Source organism: Gigantopelta aegis, chromosome 14, assembly GCF_016097555.1.
Source record: "Gigantopelta aegis isolate Gae_Host chromosome 14, Gae_host_genome, whole genome shotgun sequence".
Taxonomy (NCBI): domain Eukaryota; kingdom Metazoa; phylum Mollusca; class Gastropoda; order Neomphalida; family Peltospiridae; genus Gigantopelta; species Gigantopelta aegis.
In genome coordinates, this window is record NC_054712.1 from 18044620 (window position 1) to 18070043 (window position 25424).

At 37.1% G+C, this 25424-nt stretch overlaps 2 protein-coding genes across 3 annotated transcripts in view; both read left to right on the forward strand.

Annotated features, from left to right (window-relative positions):
• The window catches only part of LOC121388832, a 123397-nt gene extending 121305 nt beyond the window's left edge, over positions 1-2092 (forward strand). For both annotated transcript variants that reach the window (XM_041520345.1, XM_041520346.1), the window contains 2 exons: positions 183-218; positions 1017-2092. In XM_041520345.1, the coding sequence (XP_041376279.1) occupies positions 183-218; positions 1017-1162 (182 nt within the window). In that variant the 3' untranslated portion in view covers positions 1163-2092. The remainder of the gene's footprint in view (positions 1-182; positions 219-1016) is intronic.
• An 8391-nt stretch (positions 2093-10483) lies between these two features.
• The window catches only part of LOC121388346 (kelch domain-containing protein 4-like), a 32662-nt gene continuing 17721 nt past the window's right edge, over positions 10484-25424 (forward strand). Inside the window, exons 1-4 of the mRNA XM_041519643.1 lie at positions 10484-10668; positions 14746-14837; positions 18232-18310; positions 22553-22651. Coding sequence (XP_041375577.1) covers positions 10555-10668; positions 14746-14837; positions 18232-18310; positions 22553-22651 — 384 coding nt within the window. The 5' untranslated portion in view covers positions 10484-10554. The remainder of the gene's footprint in view (positions 10669-14745; positions 14838-18231; positions 18311-22552; positions 22652-25424) is intronic.

Consider the following 25424-nt stretch of genomic DNA (forward strand, 5'->3'; position numbering starts at 1 on the left):
GCTATGAAAGGCGAAGTGTAATTGGTCGATATTTAAATTGTTATTTATAGATGAAATGTCACCTGGACGCAAAACTGTTAGATCTACTGGTAGACCAGTAGAGCTAATTTTAATCAGATTGAGGTTATATCATACATATTTTTAAAAATAATTTTAATGACTTTATTTTTTTATTTTTTTAGAAAAAGATACAGCAAAAGCAAAAGCACCCAGTCCAGGTATAATACTATTTGTGTTAATTAAGACTTGTTTCACTATGGTAAAAGCATTAAATGTTCTTGAAATCTTACAATCTAGTATGATATTTCTATTACTTAATTTGATGCTTGAAACAGTAACTTGCTTTATATGTATATAATTAAATTTTCTTTGCGTCTATACACTTTACGGCAATCTGATTGGTCCAGAGGTGCTCTTTTTTTCCCCCGTTCATATCTCGATGAACCCCAAAAAATTAAGCCACGCTTACTACCCCCCCCCCGGATCATACAGTGTGCAAATAGTTTTTTCGTTTTATACTTGCATGAACCAAAAGATAATGGCGGTCAATTCTTAAATATATATAGTCGGATGGATCTTATTTTTTTTAGATTGGATTCACCTGTTCCAAAGTTATTTGGGGATGATCGAGTAAATGCTTATGTTCATAATTAGATGAAGTGTTCTGAACTGTTGATATAAACCCTAACAATTCGCTAGGATGAGTTTCTAAAGCCAGTACCATCGGAATTCTGAGACATGTCAAACGGGTTACAACAAGACATGGTCTTAAGGTGCTGTAGACATTAGGGATACCAAGATCTCACTGGATGTACATAATCTAATGTTACAAGCAAGAAACAGTAAGTGTCGTGCAAAAGAACCTTACAGTATTCTTGGAGAACCAAGGTTTAAAATAGCAACTTGTGAAAATTAAGCAGTTCATTTTAATTAGTCCAAAATGTTTGGTTGGATTGTGTAAATATAGTCATTGTTGTAACAAGGTCTGACCATGTTAAAACTTTATTCTCTTTCAGAATCATCATCAAATCCATACGTCATTACAGGAGTAGTGGTTGTGGTCATTGTCGGAGTTGTCTTGATAGTAGCAGTGACCATGTATCTCTGGTACCAACTTTTGCATGCACTATACTTGGGGAAACTCTTCACTCTGTCAAGTTAGGAAAAAATATATAGAGGTGGGGATCAGATAAAAACCTACGATCTGTCATCAGATATTGGCTGCAGATCAGTGGTCATCTGTTGGAGAGAGACTGTCTTCATCTCGCTGCCAGTGATTGTAGCATGTGTCCACATAGAGCCTTTTTAATGTCTAAATTAAAGACATTGTATGACTAAAATAGATTGTATGACTGAATTAAAGATATTGTCTTCAGCTACCTATCATTAGTTGTAGCATGTTTTCACTAGAGCCCTTTTAATGACTAAATTAAAGACATTGTCCTCAGCTGGATGTCGTTAATTGTAACATGTTTCTGTTTCAAAAGAGCCTTTTTAATTACTAAATCTGTCGTTCGCACATTTGGCTTGACTTTATTCATGGGAATCCATACAAGGAGAGGTAAATTGTGTGGTCCAGCAAATGCACCATCAAAACTTTTTCTAAAATAACTAACCATTATCAAGGATGGCCTTATTAGCTATGGTCAAAACATCTTGCAAGTAAAGTGGATTAATCATACATCTATTCTCTAAAATTCCAAAGATTTACTTGAAATTTTGAACATTATACACAACAATCTCCCACGACATGCTTAAGGAAAAACTTAATTCCTTAATCAATGGGGCATTTGTTATAAAGGTTGGTGAACGAAGAATGAATCAGGATTCCCGACTAATCTGTGTTAAATCAAAACAAAGGAATCTGCATGGCTAGGATTACTCATTACCATCCATTGATTTACCCACAAGAGTTATAAATAAAAGAAACATCTGAAAGTATTAATTATATGCATAGAGATTCAGCCATTATTTTGCCAAATGCCAGTCGACTCTGCATTGTGTAGAGAAACCGGCCTCGGTGGTGCAGTGGTTAAGCCATCGGACTACAGGCTGATAGGTACAGGGTTCACAGCCCGGTACTGCCTCTAACCCTGAGCGAGTTCTTAAGGGCTCAATGGGTAGGTGTCAGGCCACTACACCCTCTTCTCTCTCACTAACCAAATAACAACTAACCCACTGTCCTGGACAGACAACCCAGATAGCCAAGGTGTGTGCCCATGACAGCATGCTTGAACCTCAACTGGATATAAGCACGGAAATAAGTTGAAATGAAATGTGTAGAGATAGGGCAGCCCTGATCATGTATTACGGGTTTGTCATTCAGATTTATAAAAAGTGTTCTAAGCTGCCTATAATTAATTGTTTCATGTTTTCAATACAGCCCTTTTAATAACTAAATTAAAGAGATTGTCCTCAGTTACCTATCATTAACAGGTTTTCAATAGAGCCTTTATAATCACAGCTGCCTGTCATTAATTGTAGCATGATTCCAATAGTCTTTAATGACAGAGATTGTTCAAGCCTATACACATATGTATCACCTGTCTGCCCAATAAACCCTTTTTAATTAAATTGTAGCATGAGTTCCAATAGTTTTTAAAGTGACAAATTGGTAAATTAAAATTGTTATAGAGATGTGTTCAAGCCTATATCTTTTTGTCAATTACATGTATACATTGTATACACCACTGTCACGTCAAAGGAAGAAAATTACATTAATAAGCACGTAAATGGATGGTGTCTAAAATTCATCCAGAAAAATACTAGTTTTAAAATGAGACTGGCTCCCAAATTTATCTAGCAAGGATATTCAATAAACCCTTTTTTAATAAATTAATTAAGGGCCTAACAAATTGTAAATGAAATAGATAATCTGAATGGCATATACCGTCATTCCATTATTAAAAAAAAACCCAACTTGTATCAATTAAAAACTACAAAGCATTCATGAGTCAAATTTATGTTAGGCAAAATCATGATTGCTTCCATGGGCTGGTATCCACTATTATCATTTCATAGATTGTTCTTCTAATTCCTTCCTTCATTTTTTTTTTGTTTTTGTTTTTTTTGGGGGGGGGGGGGGGGGGGTATACCCGGGTATTTAATTTAATTTATTTTTAAAAAAAAACGTATTTTTAAAATTATACTATATAATACGAAGAAATAGGAATCCAGATCACTTGTATCAAAGGAAGAAAACATTTACGTTAATTTACATTTATACCATAAAATTATTTTTTAGGTCCGTAAAATGAAAGACCGTAAATGGATTACTAAGCTTATCAGCAAAATACTAGTAGATTACTGGGGCACAGGGCAGAAATTATCCCCGTTTCAAACAGCACAGGAAGAGGCAGTCAGCATGAAACATTGTGATTATGTTAATTATGTTAATGATTGTAGAAGTGTCACTTTACCTACCACAAATTAATCTTTTTTTTATGGAAATCATTTCATTATTTGTATTTCTTATTGTTTTTGTTAAATGTTTGTGATGAATATATTATTGGTTATAAAACATAATATGAAATATTGGATTGAATTATTCTTGTCATGTTTTGTATAGATTATTCGTTAACAATAAGAATGAAGAAAATCAGTTCGAAATATGTAATAAAATATATATTACTATAACAGAAATAGTAAAAGCAGAGTGGCTCAACAAAACAGTGGGTGATTCCATGAATCGGTCAAATACCTCATCTATAAGTGGACAGCGACTCCCAAGTAGATCCTTTACTGGACAAGACATCCTTCCTGCACAGCAAAGCTCAGAGGACTGCCACTCCCAGACGAGTTTACTAAATCTAAACTAGCACAGGACATCTTGAAATAAATATAACTGATGACATGCACTCATATACTTTTTCATCTCTGGTGAAACTCTTGCACATTTATTCTTTTTTTCATCGTTTTAGAAGAGTAACGGACAAGACCGTTGTCATGGCAATACTCATGACGGGTGCCATTGGTGTGGCTGGATATGTTCACCTTTCAGGAACACCCGATATCATCACTGTTATTACCAGTACTGTGATTCATAAGTGCGTGACATCACAGCTGTACTTATTCTACATGTAATTAGCTTTGACTGGTGCTAGTTTTGATTTTAGTAACCTAGTCTGGGAGTGGCAGTCCTCTTTATGGCAGTCTGTAACATGTTTTCAATACAGCTCTTTTAATGACTAAAATAAAGAGATTGTCTGCAGTTACCTATACCATTAATAGCATGTTTCCAATGGAGCTTTTATAATGACTTCGTTACTTGTATTTCTTATTGTTATTGTTAAATGTTTATGATAAATATGTTATTGGTTATAAAACATATAACCTGAAATATTGGATTGAATTATTCTTGTCTTTTTTTTGTATAGATTCTTCGTTAACAATAAGAATGAAGATAATCAGTTCGTAATATGTATAAAATAAATATTACTATAACAGAAATAGTAAAAGCTTAGTGGCTTGGTGGGCGTGAATAAATATCTACACACATGGACATGTATGCAAACACATATTATTACAGCCCATATCTGACATTTATTGTGTACGAAGCCCTAACGATGGTTTCTCGGACGAACAAAATATTTTTTATTTTGTGGTAAGCAATAATTCACAATCGTCTACAATAAGTATTTATTGGATGTCGTAGTGAATTTTCGGGTTCACTACTGATAGAATAATGAATAATTGCACAATGACTGTATAATCCCCATTAGCACTACAGTATAACATATTCCAGCCAGTGGCCCGCAACCTGTTCTGTTCTGTAATCTTATGTAAGTTCCTTGATTGCGTCTACTGGCTGCTAGGAATTTTCGGGACAAAAATTAATTTGATATTACCTGGCATTATATTTATTATCCTCAATAGGGCTATGTATTCTTTGCATGCACTATTAAGGCAGGGAATATAATGGGAACTTTAAGACAAGTGAAGACTCGTTGATTACTACAGTTACCTGGGGCGTAGTCAGAGAGAGAAAAAAATGCTGAGGCAAACCCAGACCCATAAAATAAATATCAGTGCCATGGGTAAAATAAAATAAATTTGGGGAACTTCCAGTCGAGGCAAGTGCCTCGTCTGCCTCATGGTTCCACAGTTGATTTCATTATCTATTGTAATACGTTTGTGTATATGACATGTAACAAATGAATCTAAATTGAATTAATATATATATATATATATATATATATATATATATATATATATATTTATTTATTTTTATGAATACGAACTGTGAAAATAGGTATGAAAATTTTGAAGGTGTCACGTACAGAAGAATTTAGAAATTGTTGTATTTTGTACCGTATTTCTGCTAATAAAGTGCTCATTTAGGCATTAAAAAACCAACAAGAACAAAACCACATATCACAAAATGAAATCTAAGGAATACCAGGTATTGTATAGTAGCCTGATCATTTAATACACCAAAAATAATAACTGAATTAGCTGTGATCTAAAACACCAAGGCTGTTGGCCCGAGTAGTCTGACTGTAGGTAGGGCTGAATATCTGTCCAAACGTCCGTCTAGCCATCTACAGTCGGAGTACTTGGGCTACAAGGCTGTCAAACCAACCATCAGTTTACCATTCATATTTTTAACATTATTGCATTTTTCTTTTTATTTAAAATTAGTAAAACATATTTATAGCCATGTTAGTGATCCTGCCAAGTTAAAAATAATTCGTTCCAAGCATGTACTTATTACAGAAAATTGTAATAATTATTATTATATATTTTTTTTAAATTGTGTTAATTTGTGTCTTAAATTAAAACAAAACATTTTAATGTTACTATTTACAGTAATTAGTTGTTTTAACTGGTTTTGCTAAGTATTAATCAGCTTGAAAGTGATAGCCTTTGAAATTGTGGCTCTTGTTAAAGGTAGCTGACAGTGTTTGGGGTTTGAAAGGAAGGAATCTTTTAGTTAACGATGCATTCACTCATTTTAATTACTGATACGGATATATGGCGTCGGACATGTTTAGGGATCACACGAATAATATTAGGGAAGAAACCTGCTGCTGCCACGCAATGGGTTACTCTTTACGATTAGCAGCAAGAGTTCTTTTACCGGTATATGCAGCAGCCCACAGACAGGATAATAAATAGCATAGCCTTTCTTACACCAGTTGTGGAGCACATGCAGGAACTAGAAATAGGCCCACCTAGACCGACTGCATATCAAACTATGTCCTGCCCTGCACAGGATTAAGTGACTAAAATATTAATGGTAAATCTTTGAGGTTTTTAAAAATAAAACAATAATATAGGCCCTATATATAAATTTACAAAAAAAAAAGAAAAGGAAAAAAGAATGCTAGAAAATGTCCTGAAGATGGACGAAGTAAATTTAAGGTGCATCTAATTTAAAAGGCTAAGTTCTGTACTAATATTCAAGGAACAGGTACTGAAACTAAATTTAGTATCCACCCAGTGCCGTATTAACCCATGGCAGGGCCTTTAGGCTTCGAGCTTCTTTGGGCCCCTCAACATAGTGTTAACATTTAACACTAAAAGAAAAAAAAAGGTAGCATGGGCCCCTGCTTTTGGTGGGCCCTAGGCTTTAGCCTAGTCAGCCTTATGGATAATGCGGCACTGTATCCACCATTTTAATACAATTTGTACAAGTTAATATGCATCCGATATAGCAACTTTAAGGAATAAAAAAGGACTTAGAAAACTTTAAAACTATTAATTTTATTATTATTAGATACTTCCTTAAACTTTATTGTTGAAGAAAATCCTTGTAGGTCCCGACACCCCCCACCCCCACCCCCACCCCCGATCCGCATCTGGCACGTCAGACTTGTCTAGTAGCTGTTCGTTTGTAACAAATGTTCATATATACACGTGTGTGTGTGTGTGTATATACTGTCAAAAAAGAAACGCATAGGCGAAAAATTCATGGAATTATCTCTTTAATACAAAGTGGCATAATTTCGTTATTTATGATCGTATCACAGTCAAATTTGACATGGTATGTGACAATGTTCTTGCTATGGACTGATGGCAGTGGAGGCGTTTTCGTCACCAAACAGCATCGCACGAGGGCGCTGAAATCAATACCTTGTGTGGCCACCAGCAGCAGCAATCACTGCGCGACATCTCCTTGGCATAGACTGAATGAGTCTCTCAATCCGGGCACGCGGAATCCTAGCCCATTCTACATGCAGTGCATGTGACAGTTGCGGAAGCGTATGAGGCTCCGGGTCACGCTGGCGTACACGTCTGTCCAGTTCGTCCGATAGATATTCAATGGGGTTGAGATCTGGCGATCTTGATGGCCATGGCAGTACATTAATGTTCTCATTCTGTAGGAAATCCATTGTTACACGTGCTGTATGCGACTTGTCATTGTCCTGCTGAAAGAGTTCTCTCTCTCGATCCAAAATGGGAAGCATGTGACGGCGAAGAATTTCATCCCGGTAGCGTACAGCTGTCAGGTTGCCTTGTACGAACACAAGTTCACTTCTGCCGGCGTATGAGATGGCTCCCTACATCATGACACTCCTTCCACTGAATCTGTCAACTTGGGCGACGCATTTGTTGGCAAAACGTTCATTGCGGCGTCTGTAAACACGTTGTCGTCCATCACGTCGCTGTAGAATGAAACGTGACTCGTTGCTGAACCATACTCGCCGCCAGTTTCCCAAGTTCCACCCCTGTACATTCGTGCACCAGCGAACACGTAAATGTCGATGTTGACGTCGCAGGACGGGGCCAATATATGACACCCTTCTCAAACCAGGTATGCGTCCAGCAGTGTTCGTTGCTTTGGCAGTTCGGTGACGCAAGTGCAGAACCCGGATGTAGCGATCTTGTGCTGCAGGTGTTATGCGAGGTCTTCCACTGCTGGGCCGGTCTTCAGCTGACTGAAACTGCTGGTATCTGTCCCAGAGATGTAAAATGGTGCTCTGGTAGACGTTCATGTGGCGTGCGACTGCTGACTGCGATTCACCTAACTGGAGGCGGCCTATTGCGTAATTTTAGAGTTAATAAAAAATCCCATCATTATTCCTGTTAATTGGGGGCAGCCATTTTGTTTCGTTTTTGTGACGTCCGGTAATATAGCTTGGGGCGAAGTGACGTCAGCTCCGTCTATCTCCTCTATGCACAGTGTAAACAAACGATCTAATTTACAACAAGGCGCTTCGCTTTCATCAACCTGACTTTTAAAACAACATAAATGATTTGATAGTATAATAAACTATTTAACTAAATATATTTCAATTTGCATCAATAAAACGAAATGGAGTTGTAGTATTTTTCTTTTTTTAAAAATCCAAAGAAAAAAAAGAAGCATATTATTAGGCCTATTGGTATGCTACGTTCGAGCAAAAACGACCACTCACGATACCCAAGTGATAATTTTCTTTTCTTTGGGACTACGTAATTTATCAGTTTTGTGATTTTAGATGGGGAAAATCTACTTAATCAAGTGTTTTACAGAATTACTTACAGTAATAAAGCAGGACGGCTGATCGATTACGATTAGAGGGGTGTCCGTGCGGTTAACACACAATACAATGTGATCTTAATAAAAGAGGCACGTCTTTTTAGTGTGTCTAGACACAGTGTCTGGGGACCGTCTAAATATACACCTGCTAATCAGGAACCACAGGTTCAGGCCACGGAAAGAAAAGACCAATTAACTAAGAAAACACTCCGATTATTATTTCAGTACGTGCGTTAATTTATATACAAAACACAATACAGTTATTTCAACACTTTGACAATGGTGGTTTATTTTGTATTAAAAATAATATATAATTGTTGCTGGCTTACTGGGATAACTATTATTACAGAATATTGCGATGCATCCGCAAAAGTCAAGTATATTTTGTTTCTTCAATTCGAAGACTAATTCCTGACGTGACACGTTAGGTATTACGTAACCACCAGCTCGCCAGAGGGCGTATTTACTGGGATGATACAAAATGGCTGCGCTCTTATATATAATAGCCGTCACATTTAAGTTTTATTAATTAACTATAACTTTAAAGCAGAGGACAGTTAAGGCATTTTGCCTGGTATGCATATTCAACGATATATAATGCACATTATTGCTTAATATCAACACGTATAATCGTATAGTTAATTAATAAAACGGTTAAATGTGACGGCTATTATATATAACGGGCGCAGCCATTTTGTACCATCTCAGTTAGTACGCCCTCTGGCGAGCTGGTGGTTACGTAATACTTAACGCATAACGTCAGGAATGAGCCTTAGAACTAGAGAAACACAATCTACCTGGTTTTTGCGGGTTGATAAATAGTCATACATTGCAATGTTCTGTAATAATACACATCCCAATAAGCCAGCAATAAGTATATCCAGCACTATATATATTACTTTTCAATACAAAATAAAATACCATTGTCAAAGTGGCTACACAACAAGTTGAAACAATTAACAATGTTTTGCCCATGCATTAACCTACGTACTGAAATTATACACGGAGTGTTTTCTTAGTTAATTGGTCTATGTTGTTAGTTGCTTCTACCCGTGATTCCTGATTGGCAGGTGTGTATTTGATTGGTAACCAGACGAGCCAATTAATTGACGCTGTCTAGACACAAAAATACATACCGGTATTGTGGAATATTACCTGTCGCCCCTAAAATTGTAATGGACATGGTTTATTACTGTAAATAGTTCTGTAAAACTATTGATTAAGTAGACTTTTCCATCTAAAAACACAGAACTGACCAATTACGTAGTCCCAAAGAAAAGAAAAGTATCACTTGGGTATCGTCGGTTGTCGTTTTTGCTCCAACGTAGCATATCAATAGGCCTAATTTTGTACATTTTTCCTTTGGATTATTTAACAGAGAAAAATACTATAACCCCATTTTGTTCTGTTAATGCAACTTGAAATATATTTAGTTAAATAGTTTATTATAATATTACGTCATTTATGCTGTTTTACAAGTCAGGTTGATCAAAGAGAAGCGCCTTGTCGAAAATTACTGCTTTTGTTTACACTGTACATACAGGAGATGGTCAGGAGCTGACATCACTTCGCCCCAAGCTATCCCACCGGACGTCACAAAAACGAAACAAAATGGCTGCCCCCAGTTAGCAGGAATAATCATGTTTTTTTATTAACTCTAAAATTACGCGTTTTTCATTTGCTAAAGTGTCAGTATGTGTTGGTGGTCCGGGTATGCATCTTTCCAACACATAAGGCTCTTATTGTTTGAGTTGACCCTACCTTTAACAAAGGGTATCATTTCTTTTAAAACAGTTTTAAATGCATATAGGCCTACGTTTTATTTTATAATTGTTTGCTATTCACGCTACGCTAGGGCCTAGTTCGCTTTCTTACTACTGGCCATTATCGACTTCTGCCTACCAGATGCGCGCGCATGCTGATGTGTGACGTCATGTACCAAAACACATGGCTTCAGTCCAGGTCTGACCTGTGGCTTGTCGGAGACAAACGGATAGGAAGTTGTTAAGATGAACATTTTAGTGTAACTCTGTTAATACTTTTGGTTTTAATTTTGGTTAAAAAATAAAGAAGAAATAAAAAGACCAAACATGGGAAAGAAAAACAAGAAGGAGAACAAGGGTAAAGGAAAGGAGAAGACGGCGCAGAAAACGGAAAGAAAAGCTCAGAAACGAACCAAAAAAGAACTGGCAGAGAAGGGAGAAGTATGAATCGTGTCAATCATCCGCAATGTGAATGTCTCCCCACCTCCCCCTCCCCGACACTCAAAATAATGTCATGACACTCATAGTTGAAAATCGATTAGTATCTAGCTGGTCCTCATCTGCTAAAATCTTCAGACGCTTATGAGCTGAGCTGATTGCAGCCAGACTGCACTGTAACAGTAACTTTAGCCTTTTAGGCTGAGTAACCACTAACTGCTTAAACTGGTACCATCGACGTCCCAAACTGCGTTCACCTAACGACGGAAACATGAATACGATATTTACGGAAATACTATTCTACATTTTTCAGCTACAATACGTGAAACAAAATAAATTGCAATCAAGTAACGTAAAAAATCAACAATGTGGATGTAAAACAAATCCATTATAATAAATAAAAGTGAAACACCCTCCGGTAAACAGGAAAGGGTGCGACGTTTCTAACTGCGTTCAGGCGCATGCCTTTGCAAAAAGTATCGTACTGCGCATGTGCGGTTAATCATTTTCCATTTGTAAGGCAACTACATGAAAAAATAAATATTTCTTAATTATGCACAGTTGCCGAACACTTAATTTATTTTAAAAATTTAAAGGAAAAATTCAATTTGTCAAGCATTCTGGTCCGGTCCGCGTTTTATCAACACACATCGCTCACACTTTATGTCAGTACTAATAGGCATTACGTTCATACCTGCGAGTAGTTTGTAAAATATAATTTGTTTAATGAATTGATTATAAATTAACACAATTATATACTCAAAATTATTTACAACTGTTATGAATGGATTATCAATATTATTCACTGCAATAGAAATACACAAATGTAGCATACCTTTTGCAGATGGAATATAATAATTTAAAACAAATTCTAACAACAGGGGTCTTAAAAATCGTAAAAATTAAATTCTCTGGCCTTGTTGATCTGGCACGTGTGAGGTCATGTGACACGCACCTAATGTTAATTCATCTTCTCCATTTTAAGTCAATTTCTACGAGTCATGTGGACCCGATATCGGTAATTTTAAGGAATAAACAAAAACGACATAGTAAAATTATTGCTTTTAGGGCTTTGTTAAGTTTTGTATTTAGATACTTACTTTTCTCAACTTTATTGTTTATAAAAATGTTCCTGAACTGTGAAGAAAAACCTCATAAATGAACGACATGCCGATGACAACAAATCGGATGTTGATTGCGTGAACCGTGCACGAGAAAATAAAGTGAACGGAATTTGAAGCATAATGCAGTTAGGGAAGTTGACGATAGGTCTAACTCGGTAGGCCTAACTAGTTTTCATAGGTCGAGTCACCTCCAGCCCTCCCCTTATTGATATCAATATCAATAAAGGGAGGGCTGGAGGTGATTCGAGCTACATTGGACACTGCCCCCCTTCTCCCATGCCACCCAGCTCAAAAACTGGAGGAGCCAGCCCCCACCCCCATCCCGGCAAGAGTTCCGAACGTTACAGCATTCAGTTCATTCAGGCTTAGGGTTAGTGATGGTGATAGTATTAGCATGCATGCTGGAACGTACGGAACTCTTTCCACCAGTTGAAAAGCAATCTGAATATGGATTAGAATGAATATTAAAATACTCAGATACTTGACACTTAATTATTAAAGCCACACGCCCTAGTTCCATCCAGCGAAAATAAATTATAATTTTGGTTAATCTACAAACCTGTAGCACACTTGGATCACGTTTTTATAAAATGGAGTGAAAAAGCAGGTTTTATATGCTTGAAATAATTTTGAAAGTTAGTATTCTGATGTCACCGGTAGATGTCGCTCGAAGCACAAAAATGCCTACGTCACGACAAATTTCACAGAGTGCGCACAGACTTGGGATGCGTTTCTTTCACCTCTCCTGGACATGTTCCAACTGTTCTGTCCTCTCCAGATATCGTAAGACTTATTGGTTTTAAGGGTTTGTAACGTTTTGTATTGAGATACTTACTTGTCTGAACTTTATTGTTAATGAAAATGTGCACAAACTGTGAAGAAAAACCTCACAAATGAACAACAAGCAAATGACAACAAATTGGTTGTTGTTGCGCGAACCGTGCACGAGAAAACAAATCGAACCAAAATGATAACGGTCACGTGGTATACCAACGTCTGTGACATTGAAATAGAAATATCCCCTCTAAAAATAGATTAGACCTTGTCTGCTCAACGTTTTTTTCTCAGAGGCGCGTAGCTTTTTAAGAAATACGAAAAATGCATTTTGTGGTATTACAAACACCAGGATTACCAGGATTACCAAAAAAACACTTCAGGTGAATGGAAATGTATATTCTAAATAATAAACGGTAAGTAAAGTGCAATTTTATTTTTGAAAAAATGGGTTTAACAGCGAAAAAACAACGGCGTAATGGTTAACAACTAGGGCGTACCTTTAATGGAGGGACAGGTTAGTTGATCCACCCCTTCCCATTGGTTTCTGAATAGAGCCGTGACATTTGGCACCATATTTGGAGAGATTATGACCCTGTGCCTCAATGATGTAATGGTCATGAAGCAGGCACACTTGTGTAAATTTTGCCTTGAAAAAGACATTTTAACACAGGAGAAAGTAAGATTCATCACTCTCTAGGTATATTTATTTATATCAGGAAAATCATAAATATTTTGCATGTTCCCTGACTTGTGATTAAAACATTGTTTTACTGTGTATTTCCATGAACAGTTTGGGTTAAGTTTGTGCCACCATTTTAACAGCATGGATTAAGATATTAAAATAGCCAGTATGGGGCAAGTTGTGCCAGTCTGATTGGGGTATGTTGAACCATAGAACAACTTACCCCATTGTGTTTTTTTCCAATATGTTGGTTGATGGTTTTGATTGGCGGCTAAGCGGAGGGAATATATATTGTGAAACAAATTATATCCAGAGAAGTGGGGCAATCAATTCCAACCTCGAGAAAACTCCAAACTACTTGTGTATGACTGGCCAAGCTCTTTTTCTCGGAACCAGATGATTCATGTCAGATGAACAACCTTGTTATCGTCCTGTGCAATTTAGTCAGGAACCACACTTGCTTTGGCATTAAATCTGCTGAAAATTTGTTTGACATTTGTGCCTAGCACCAGTATGAAGATGACCTGTTATCTGTACTTGAATGTACACTGAAATACTTGCACAGGGTGGAGCCTCTTGTTGATACTGATTACATTTATGTTTGTCAGGTTTACTACATCATCCTAGGTTATGTTGATGACATTCGTATATATATATATATATATATATATATATATATATATATATATATATATATATATATTGTAGTCCTAACTGGACATTGAACTACTTCCTTTGAAGATGCCGCGTGTATACAAACGGCAAACAAATTGGGGTACTACACCCATTGACTTCATGGAGAGAGCAGCATTAGCAGTGAAGGGTGGAAGTAGTGTACATTCTGTTGCTAAAGACTTTGACACTGATAGGATGACATCAGCACGATTCATCTCAATACGTGATCTTAATCATAACTGTGTAACAGGGTATACTGTGGTTGCTATAAAACATTGTGTTTTCTCTCCCCAAATGGAAACTGATTTAGCTAACCACGTAAAATCGCTTTTTGATCAATTCCATGGTTTATCTCTGCATAAGTGCAGAGTTCTTGCATATGAATTTGCTTCTAAAAATATGTTGCCAAATTCGCCAATTGCAAATATTGAAAGCAGCTGGTTAATTTTATTTTAATCTGGCGAAATAATTTCATGTAATAATTTACTTTTTTAAAAGAAAATAACTGTCAATTTCTGCAATTTTTGAAGTTTAATAGATAATTTGGCAAAAGATTTTGCTCGCTCAGAGCTAGCCTTGTTGACCGTATGCGTACAACCCTTTATATTATATGATTGATTCATTAGGGATTGGGGATGATCTATTCTGATCGGCAGCCATATTTTACCTTTCCATTGAAATTTCAAAATGAGGAGTTCTGTAACTGAATGAATGTATGTACGTTTAACGATACCCTAGCACAAAAACAGAGATTAGCTACTTAGGTCTGTAAAATTAATAAAGTATTGCAGGTATGCTGTGTAAAACATTTTACTTTTGCAGGAAGACATAGAAAATCTCATAGCTGAATTCAAGAAAAAAGACAAACAACAAACTGAAGTTGTGGAAGAAAAGTGTGAACCACCCTCACCAAGGTTTGATATATTGTTTACAATATCTTACAGCATTACCAAGTTTTGTTTATTCTTTTATGCCTTTCAGTGAAAATGGTAGTACATACCTAAATATGAAATCATGTAATTTAAGAATCCATACCTGTTTGGACGGGATTTAGCTCAGTTGATTGATTGCTCGCTTGAGGTGCTTGTGTCGCAGGATCAAATCCCTTCGGTGGATCCATTCAATTGATTGTGTTTTTTCACGTTCCATCCGGTGCACCACAACTGGTCAAAGGCTGTGGTATGTGCTTTCCTGTCTGTGGGAAAGTGCATATAAAAGATCCTTTTCTGCATTAGGACAATGTAGCGGGTTAACTCTGATGACTTTGAGTCGGAATTACCAAATGTTTGACATCCAATTAATCAATGTGTACTAGTGGTGTCATTAAACAAAACACTTTATTTACCATACCTGTTCTTGAGGTGTAATTTTTTTAGTGGTCTCTTAATTAATGCAAGGTAGTTTACAATGTGTATATCACATGCTTTGGGAGAATAATAAGATGGCTGGTTATTTAAAGTGCCTTTTTTATCAGGCTTAACTCTATAACAATGATATGGTATATGCTCCTTATAAAAGTTTGTTTTCATTAACAGCAAGGGATCTTTTATATGCACCATCCCACAAACATGATAGCGCATAGCACAGCCTTTGATATACCAGTGGTGTACATGTACTGGCTAGAACGAGAAATAGCCCAGTGAGCCCACTGACGGGGATCGATCCTAGACCGACTGCACATGATGTGAACATTTTACCATTGGGCTATGTATTCTCCCTGTAAAGAAGTTTGTTTTGTTTAACGACACCACTAGAGCACACTGATTAATTAATGATCGGCTATTGGATGTCAAACATTTGGTAATCTTTAGAGGAAACCCGCTACATTTTTCCTAATACAGCAAGGGATCTTTTATATGCACCATCCAACAGACATGATAGCACATAGCACAGCCTTTGATATACCAGTGGCACTGGCTAGAACGAGAAATAGCCCAATGGGTACACCAACAGGGATCGATCCTAGACCAGGGCTTCTGGATTATGGTAGCCCCACTCCCATAGCTAGTGATATTCAACGTTGGGCTAGTAAATAACTACAATTACCATACCCGATGGCTAGTAAAAAAAAGAGTTGTCAAATGCTGCCTTTAAGTCTATTATGTAAATATGAATATCCTGCCACACTCATACCTCCCCAATCTTAGTGTTTTTAAGCTCTGTCACCCTCTTTAGGTGACATATCTGATTATTACTATTAGTAAAATTGTATTTATTTTTTAGTAAAGCAGGGCTAGTGGATATTTAATCGTGGCTAGTAAAATACATTAATTACTGACCCATGGCTAGTGGATTTTATAAAAATTCTAGAAGCCCTGCATACTATGCAAACATTTTACCTCTGGTCTACATATGCTCCCTATAAAGTCAGGATTCAAAAGCTGTTGTACACTGGAACCAGCCTCAGTGGTGTTGTGGTTCAGCCACTGGACACACGGCTGGTACGTACAGGGTTCGCAGCGTTCCCACCCAGAGCGAGTTTTAACAACTCAATGGGTAGGTGTAAGACCACTACACCCTCTTCTCTTTCGCTAACAACTAACAACTAACCCACTGTTCTGGACAGACAGCCCAGATAGCTGAGATGTGTGTGTGCCTAGAACAACGTGCTTGAACCTTAATTGGTTATAAGCATGAAAATAAGTTGAAATGAAATTAAATGTGCCCTGGTGCCCAACCTGGTTTGCTACCATGTTTTATAGATTCCGTGTTGTATGTCTAAATATAGTAAAATTATCATTGGCAATATGATAAAAGGCGTCTATATTAAAGAAAGTGCATAGGCTATAACCCACGACACCAAGGTAAAATCATTTTTGTCTATGAATGAATGAATGAATGAATGAATGAATGAATGTTTAACGACACCCCAACACAAAAATACACATCAGCTATTGGGTGTCACAAATGGTAAGTATGTGAAAATATCTTTTGTTTGAGAAAACTTGATAAAAAGTAACTGGCCTTCATGCCCTTGGTACGTACCCTAATTTTTGTTATTTTTCTTCTCCCAATTAAAATTTGTCCCCAGTAAAGTCATTGTGATTTCTGTGCTCACACGTTACAATTTGAATTTACTCCAGGTTGTTAACTTAAGCACTACGAAAATAGTAACATGACATGCCTTTTTAGAAATCCAAACTTGCCTTACCTGCATGTACCCATGCAGGGCTTGAAGATGAGGCCTGCGAAAAGCAGTGAACATTTAGACCTAGCACCTGCTAAAATCACAAAATCACAGATACGTTTTGAAGTCACAGATGAATGTACGATTATATTATATGCTATGTAGCTTGTGATTCTGTTATTATGTTTAAATTCCATAAGACTCTGAAACCTCAGATGCCCTAATTTTTCACACACTATCCTCAAATCTTTCCTTCACCCCATATGGTGTCTTATTTCCAAATAACGCTATTTTGCTTCTTTTGACAAGATTAAAAATAATAATAACATCCGGCCACATTTTAATTCCTATTTCAAGCCTTAGCTGCTACCACATTTTCCCTCTTCCCATTTTCTCTTGAAGTGTCACAAAAATTACTTCTTGACACCATAATGGCTCTAGTTTAACTCTTATCCACCCAGCTTTACAACCAGAAAACATCATCACTGACCCAAGTTTCCAACGTGAATTATGGAATTTTGAACCAACATTTTTCAAATTCAAATAGTAAAAAACAATTTGTGTAACACTATTTTGATGTGTGTTAGAGGACATATTAGTGATTCTAATTACCAAAATAAAAATTACAGAAGAACTTAAATGATATTTTTTAAATATATTTTTTAAAAACCCAACGATCACGATCCATGAAGTCATTGTTTATGATGCTTTCACAAAATTTATTTTATCATTAAGTAATACCAGTAATACCATGAATCCATCATCTACTTCAAAGTCCGTATTATCAGTTATTTTTGGTGAATACATCTTTTACAAATCTTCAGTTGTCATTAAATAATAATGTCCAACATGTTTTAAATAGTGAGAACTTGAACCCATGTGTGCGTTACGTCATCAATAACACAAATTTAGACCGGTTTTTGTTTTCTTTTTGATATTGCGATAACAACTTAGATATGAATACCAGTCAACAAAATACACTCCAAGTGTTCGATTGTCATTCTACTGTGTTCTAGTGTTCACAAAATCAAGATAGATAACTCCTGTGAATGTTGACAGTCGAAGACTGGTTGCGTCTCGACTACAGTCGAGAATGGGTTTTTACGTTAGTTTTGCACATCTCAACATGGGAGGGAAAGAGTTAAAGATGTCACTAAACAAACCCTTTGTTCTTTATCCAGATGCAGCATGACCATGACAGCACACCCAGATAAAGAGGAACTCATCATGTTTGGTGGAGAATATTTCACAGGAAACAGTGTGAGTTCAGGGCTCGAAATGCAGTGTTAGTACATGCACCGGTGCATGCTGATTTTTGCGTGTGCATGTAACTTTTAAAACTGGGTGCACGCGGTGCATGCTAATATTTTTCAAGTACTGTGTATTGCGTATACTAGTATCCTGTTGTCTACCAGATTAGGACTCAAGTTGTTGAATTTTGTGTATGCATTTCGTAATCTGTTTGCCACATGAAAACGATAACTTTTATCTTATGGGTGCATCCATTTTGTATCCCATAATCCTACTTACAACAATGGAGCCCTTTCGGTCATTTCCATGAAATATATTTGCGAAAATTGCCGGCAATATCTCGGTTATATGCGTGAACGGTATTAGGGAAGGTGGTCGAGACTGACTTTGCGGTATCCACGCGCATAACAGTTGTTGTCGTCACTGACAAATTGAACTCCACCAGATCTGTGATCAATAGGGCCTACAAAGTACTGTAACTGCCTTGAACATTTTCGACCTCAGATATGGGCACTTGATCAGATGATTGTGAACGTGCAGGTGCGTTACTCGCGTAGTTGACTCGAAGTCAGCTAGTGATTATTTCAATCGCAACTTTTCGTCGAATTCCGTAGGCTAATTTGTATTATACCAACAGATCTTACCGAGTTAAAAAAGTTGATAACATGCTTAATACAAAACACAAATATTCGTACATTTTTGTAACAGGCCTATTATAGATTTCTGTAAGGCCTTTATGTTGGGTGAAATTTTCAAATTTGATCAAGAATCAGTAATAAACGCAGTTGTATAACGTTCCGGTAATGTTAATAAATAAATATAGGTATTGCCGAATAATTCCGAATAGCTTCGTATAAAAAAACCCCGAAGTTGCCTTATTTTTGGTGCATGCAGAATTTTAATGGTGCATGTAAAAAAAAATTCAGCATGCACTTGGTGCATGTAGATTTATTTTTTCATTTCTAGCCCTGGAGTTAAAACCGTGACAGGAGTTTTATGTTAAATGTAGACGTATCTGTTTGTCTCGCCTTTATGTAGGAAGGAAATGTTTTATTTAATGACACACTCAACACATTTTATTTACGGTTATATGGCATCGGACATAATATGGTTAAGGACTGCAGATATTGAGAGAGGAATCCTGCTGTCGCCACTTCATGGGCTACACTTTTCGATTAGCAGCAAGTGATCTTTTATATGCACCATCCCACAGACAGGATAATACATACCATGGCCTTTGTTACACTAGTTGTGGAGCACTGACTGGAACGAGCAATAGCCCATTAGGCCCACTGACGAGAATCGATCCTAGATCGATCGCATATGGCCTCAGACCACAATTAATTTCGCTATATGTTTCTATATAGCCTTAGTGGCTATAACATTTTTATTAATATCAGCAGGCCCGTGAGGTTTTGTATGTACGTTTGCCTGCATGGGGGACACATACCCTGAAAAGGACAACCCCTGTTGTCCAGCTCTTTCTCCCAGCATATTGGTTTAAACAGACACACCCTCTAAACCAGACCGGAGTACACCCATTTTACACAAAAAGCACTACTTTTGCATGGGCCGGAATTACCACAAACAAGTCTTCAATGTCAGCAAGTTACACATGTTTACAAACTACATGCTATCCCCTGTCACTTCAGTCAAACAGTTGCCACTTCATAGCTGTCTGCCATGAAATAATCACAGTCAAACAGCAGACTACTTGCGCGGTGAAACTTCCGGATTTTGGACAACCAAATGGGAAGATAACTGTAATCTGAGGCCTATCAGTCCATTTTTCCCCCTAACAACTGCCCCACACTAATGCATTCCAATGATATACATATTAAAGCAATGCTCAATAAGTATCGGGATGTCACCTTTAAACTGAGAGTATATAGAGGCTGTGTTAAAACACCTACCACAGTGCCTTGCCATGGCCAATTTTAGCAATGGAAACTTGAGGGACACCAACTTCAAAATGTAATAACTTTATCAAATTTTGGAATTTCATCATACAATGAGCAGATATTTTTTCTTCTACATATGTTCTATCTGCACAGTGTTGTCTTGGAAAGATTTTGAAATATTTAAAGGAAAAAAAATCAATCATTAGATTTTACTTCATTTTTAATGAAATATTAAACTTAAATTTAAATTTTTGAAGAAAAAAAATAATCTAAAACTGTAAAATTTTGCATTTTAGATATGATAAGTGGAGGCTTAGTAAAGATATGGTGACTGAATTCATGATACATTATTAGAAATGTGTCAGAGGGATGGTGAAAGTCACAAAATTGGGGCCATTTGCAACAAATTTTTACACACTAATTTCAGGGAAAATTAGACATGATAGGCCTCAGATTCAATTTTGATCTGCTGTATTTACTTGATCTACTTCATTTACTGTATTAGACATGTAGCCACTTTGTAAAAGGCAAAACAGTCCATATAAATGCATATTAATATGAATATGCCCTACAGATATTACTTAGGTATACACCATAATATGTTTTTTGTTGACGACAACTTTGAAAATGAAGATTTTGTCGCAAAATGCTGATATAAATCCTACCAAGAGGTACTTGCACCATATTTTTCAGTTTCCAGTAATAACTGTCAACAAGTGTAGTCATGTGCCAGTGTCTTGGATACCTCAGTGTAGTATTTCTTGATTGGAAGGATGTTTGTAGTAATGACCACTGAATATGCATTATGGATTATTCTGCCATATGTATTACAAGCCAAATGTTAACCTTTTTGGCACATTTTCTGCAATAAACTTGACAAGTATACCAGCATCTGATTACTGAACACAATAAATACATTCAGACAGCATAGAATATTAGCCTATTAGATTTTCTAAGGATGAAAGACCATTTTTGAAAAATGACTGAAGTGTGTAATTTATATAAATGTAGGTGAAATGTATTATTAGAGTAGTTAATCTTGTTAAAAACTGTATACTATTTATTTAAAGTGTTTAATTACATTTAGTAGTGATATATTCATTATATTTAGATCTTCTGTCCAATTGCAATAATTGAGAAACTCATTAAAATTCAATATGTAAAAAAACAAAACAATCTCAATATTGACTAACAAAATCCAACTTTTGCTCTTTTTTACCAAATTATTAGCTCAAAACTGTTAAAAAATATTGCAACAACCTGTAGTAACATCAGAGGTCATTTTATGCTATTTTGGAGGATATTGAAATTTAAAAGTTGAACAATTTAATTTTAATTTTTAATAAATTCAAAAAAAAAGTTTTTTAATTTAATAAAATATTTAGAAAATAAATAAATTAGTTTTCATATTCCTTGTGGTATTCACAATCAGTCTGTGTAATTTCACCTCTGGTTATAATACTTTCATCAGAATCAAGCATTTAACCGGTGTAATGTGTGAACTATATCAGGCCTCAGACCACAATTAATTTCGCTATATGTTTCTATATAGCCTTAGTGGCTATAACATTTTTATTAATATCAGCAGGCCCGTGAGGTTTTGTATGTACCTTTGCCTGCATGGGGGACACATACCCTGAAAAGGACAACCCCTGTTGTCCAGCTCTTTCTCCCAGCATATTGGTTTAAACAGACACACCCTCTAAACCAGACCGGAGTACACCCATTTTACACAAAAAGCACTACTTTTGCATGGGCCGGAATTACCACAAACAAGTCTTCAATGTCAGCAAGTTACACATGTTTACAAACTACATGCTATCCCCTGTCACTTCAGTCAAACAGTTGCCACTTCATAGCTGTCTGCCATGAAATAATCACAGTCAAACAGCAGACTACTTGCGCGGTGAAACTTCCGGATTTTGGAGAACCAAATGGGAAGATAACTGTAATCTGAGACCATATAAGGTGAGCGCAGTACCACTGCACTACCTCCTGCCCCCACACCTTTATGAGTTAAATAGCAAGATATTGGTATTACTAATACTTTTTCAGTAGTGGGGGTGACGCCTGCATCAGCGTTGCATTTAGGTTAATGTTGGGTTTGTGTTTAGTTCCATTTCTTATATTCTGCAACTCCCAGACCGATAAATCTCGGTTTATAGTTGCATAATGGATGTTCATCACAATTAAACAAATTTAAACCTTTCATTATTATTACTTTAATGTATTCAACTGTCAGCGATATCAAGTAAGTTTATGACAGGCAGGACATTTAATTTCGCAGAATTCTTGTTTAATGAAACATGGCCATAATTTATAATGAAATATTTGTCATTTTTATTTTCAGATGTTTGTCTATAATGATCTTTTCTTCTACAACATCAGGAAGAACGAGTGGATGAAGGTCACTTCCCCAGGTGGTCCTCCGCCAAGAAGTGCTCACCAGGTAGGTCAGATAACTGTTAGTACAGCACACACCAAGAAGTGTACACCAGGTAGGTCAGATAACTGTTAGTACAACACACACCAAGAAGTGTACACCAGGTACATGTAGGTCAGATAGCTGTTAGTACAACACACATCAAGAAGTGCTCACCAGGTACATGTAGGTCAGATAGCTGTTAGTACAACACACACCAAGAAGTGTACACCAGGTACATGTAGGTCAGATAGCTGTTAGTACAGCACACATCAAGAAGTGCTCACCAGGTAGGTCAGATAGCTGTTAGTACAACACACACCAAGAAGTGCTCACCAGGTAGGTCAGATAACTGTTAGTACAACACACACCAAGAAGTGTACACCAGGTACATGTAGGTCAGATAGCTGTTAGTACAGCACACATCAAGAAGTGCTCACCAGGTAGGTCAGATAGCTGTTAGTACAACACACACCAAGAAGTGCTCACCAGGTAGGTCAGATAACTGTTAGTACAACACACACCAAGAAGTGTACACCAGGTACATGTAGGTCAGATAACTGTTAGTACAACACACACCAAGAAGTGTACACCAGGTACATGTAGGTCAGATAGCTGTTAGTACAGCACACATCAAGAAGTGCTCACCAGGTAGGTCAGCTGTCTGTTAGTACAGCACATGCCAAGAGGTGTACATCAGGTAGGTCAGATAGCTGTTAGTACAGCTCACACCAAGAAGTATACACAGAGTATGACAAATATTTTGAAAAGTCACTAGCCACAAGGCTAGTGGGTTTGTGAAAACCACTAGCCCACCAAGATAAAGCACTAGCCCAAATTCCGGATCAATTATAACTGGATTTTTATATAATTTTTGTAACATTACACATTTACGAGTATAACAGTAAAATAAAACAAACACTTAAATCATGTTGTAACTTTAAGTTTTTTGTCGTGTCGTACGTTTTGTCTTTTGTCAAATGTGATCCATCGTCATTGTCCCGTTTTTGTTTTTGCCCTCCCCACCCGGGGAAAAATAATTTAGCAAACTCTTGGTTGGTATCTAAAAACACTATCAAAATAATTAAATTTAAATGAGGGTACGACGGTGTGACACACGGTAATAGATGGTTCAGTGTATTTGGTAGTTGGTTATATATTTAGGGCCTACTATTTATGTTGCCAGGAACGGTGATGCCAAATACAGGGCATTATTCCGTGTCAGACCGATATCAAAAGAATATAACGGCGACATCTTATCCGTTGTTAATTGATGAACAAAAAAGGTGTTATCTTGTATCGGCAGCTGTGACGTATTATCCAAACTGATACACGTAATAGGCCAAGCCGAGTCATTGCATATGCGGTTACCATTAAAGTAAATTGTTTTCCTGATTGCCGATAACCACATGTTAGCGAAGTGTTAAATTAGAAAACAATAGGTAAATAAAACAAACACTGAAATTCAAATCATGGCTGGGGTTTACTTGATTAACCTGTCGTCGCGATTGGTGATTTCCAAGTTCTTAGCCTAAAACATGTGCGAGATTAACGACCACGTGACGTGACTAACCAATCAAAACACGCATGTCATTAGACTTTATTTCCTGTGCCAGAAACTTGAAAGGGAAAGGTAAACAATGCCTGCTGTAACTGTGGCGATGTAGAGATAGCATGTTACTGCAGTTTGCAGACCTAGCTCAAGTGGATTATTATTATATACTCATTGCGTTGTTGATATTATTCGATGACAAACGTCACAATCAAATTTATTAAACGAAATTTCAGCCGAGAGAAAAAGAAAGAAAGAAAGAAAAAAAACCACGATCGAGCGATGACGAGAGGAGGGGGGAAACCACTAGCCCGCAGGGGCTAGTGGTTTTGCATTTCTCACTAGCCCGAACTTAAAAACCACTAGCCACGGGCGTCGGGCTAGCGGATTTGTCGAACTCTGATACACCAGGTAGGTCAGATAGCTGTTAGTACAGCTCACACCAAGAAGTATACACCAGGTAGGTCAGATAGCTGTTAGTACAGCTCACACCAAGAAGTATACACCAGGTAGGTCAGATAGCTGTTAGTACAGCTCACACCAAGAAGTATACATCAGGTAGGTCAGATAGCTGTTAGTACAGCTCACACCAAGAAGTATACACCAGGTAGGTCAGATAGCTGTTAGTACAGAACACACTAAGAAGTGTTCACCAGGAAGGTCAGTTCGTGGTTAGTGCAGCACACACCAGGTAGCTCAGCAGGCTGTTAATGCAGCACACAACAATAAATGTACACCAGGTAGGTCAGATAGCTGTTAGTTCAGCACATACCAAGCAGTGTACACCAGGTAGGTCAGATAGCTGTTAGTTCAGCACATACCAAGCAGTGTACACCAGGTAGGTCAGATAGCTGTTAGTTCAGCACATACCAAGCAGTGTACATCAGGTAGGTCAGATAGCTGTTCGTACAGCACACACCAAGCAGTGTACACCAGGTAGGTCAGATAGCTGTTCGTACAGCACACACTAAGATGTACAGCAGGTAGGTCAGCTGGCTGTTAGTGCAGCACACACCAAGAAGGGCACACCAGATAGGTCAGTTTGCTGTTAGTGCAACACACACACCAAGAAGGGCACACAAGATAGGTCAGTTTGCTGTTAGTGCAACACACATCAAGAAGGGTACACCAGATATGTCAGTTTGCTGTTAGTGCAACACACACCAAGAAGGGCACACCAGATTTGTCAGTTTGCTGGTAGTGCAACACACACCAAGAAAGGCACACCAGATTTGTCAGTTTGCTTTT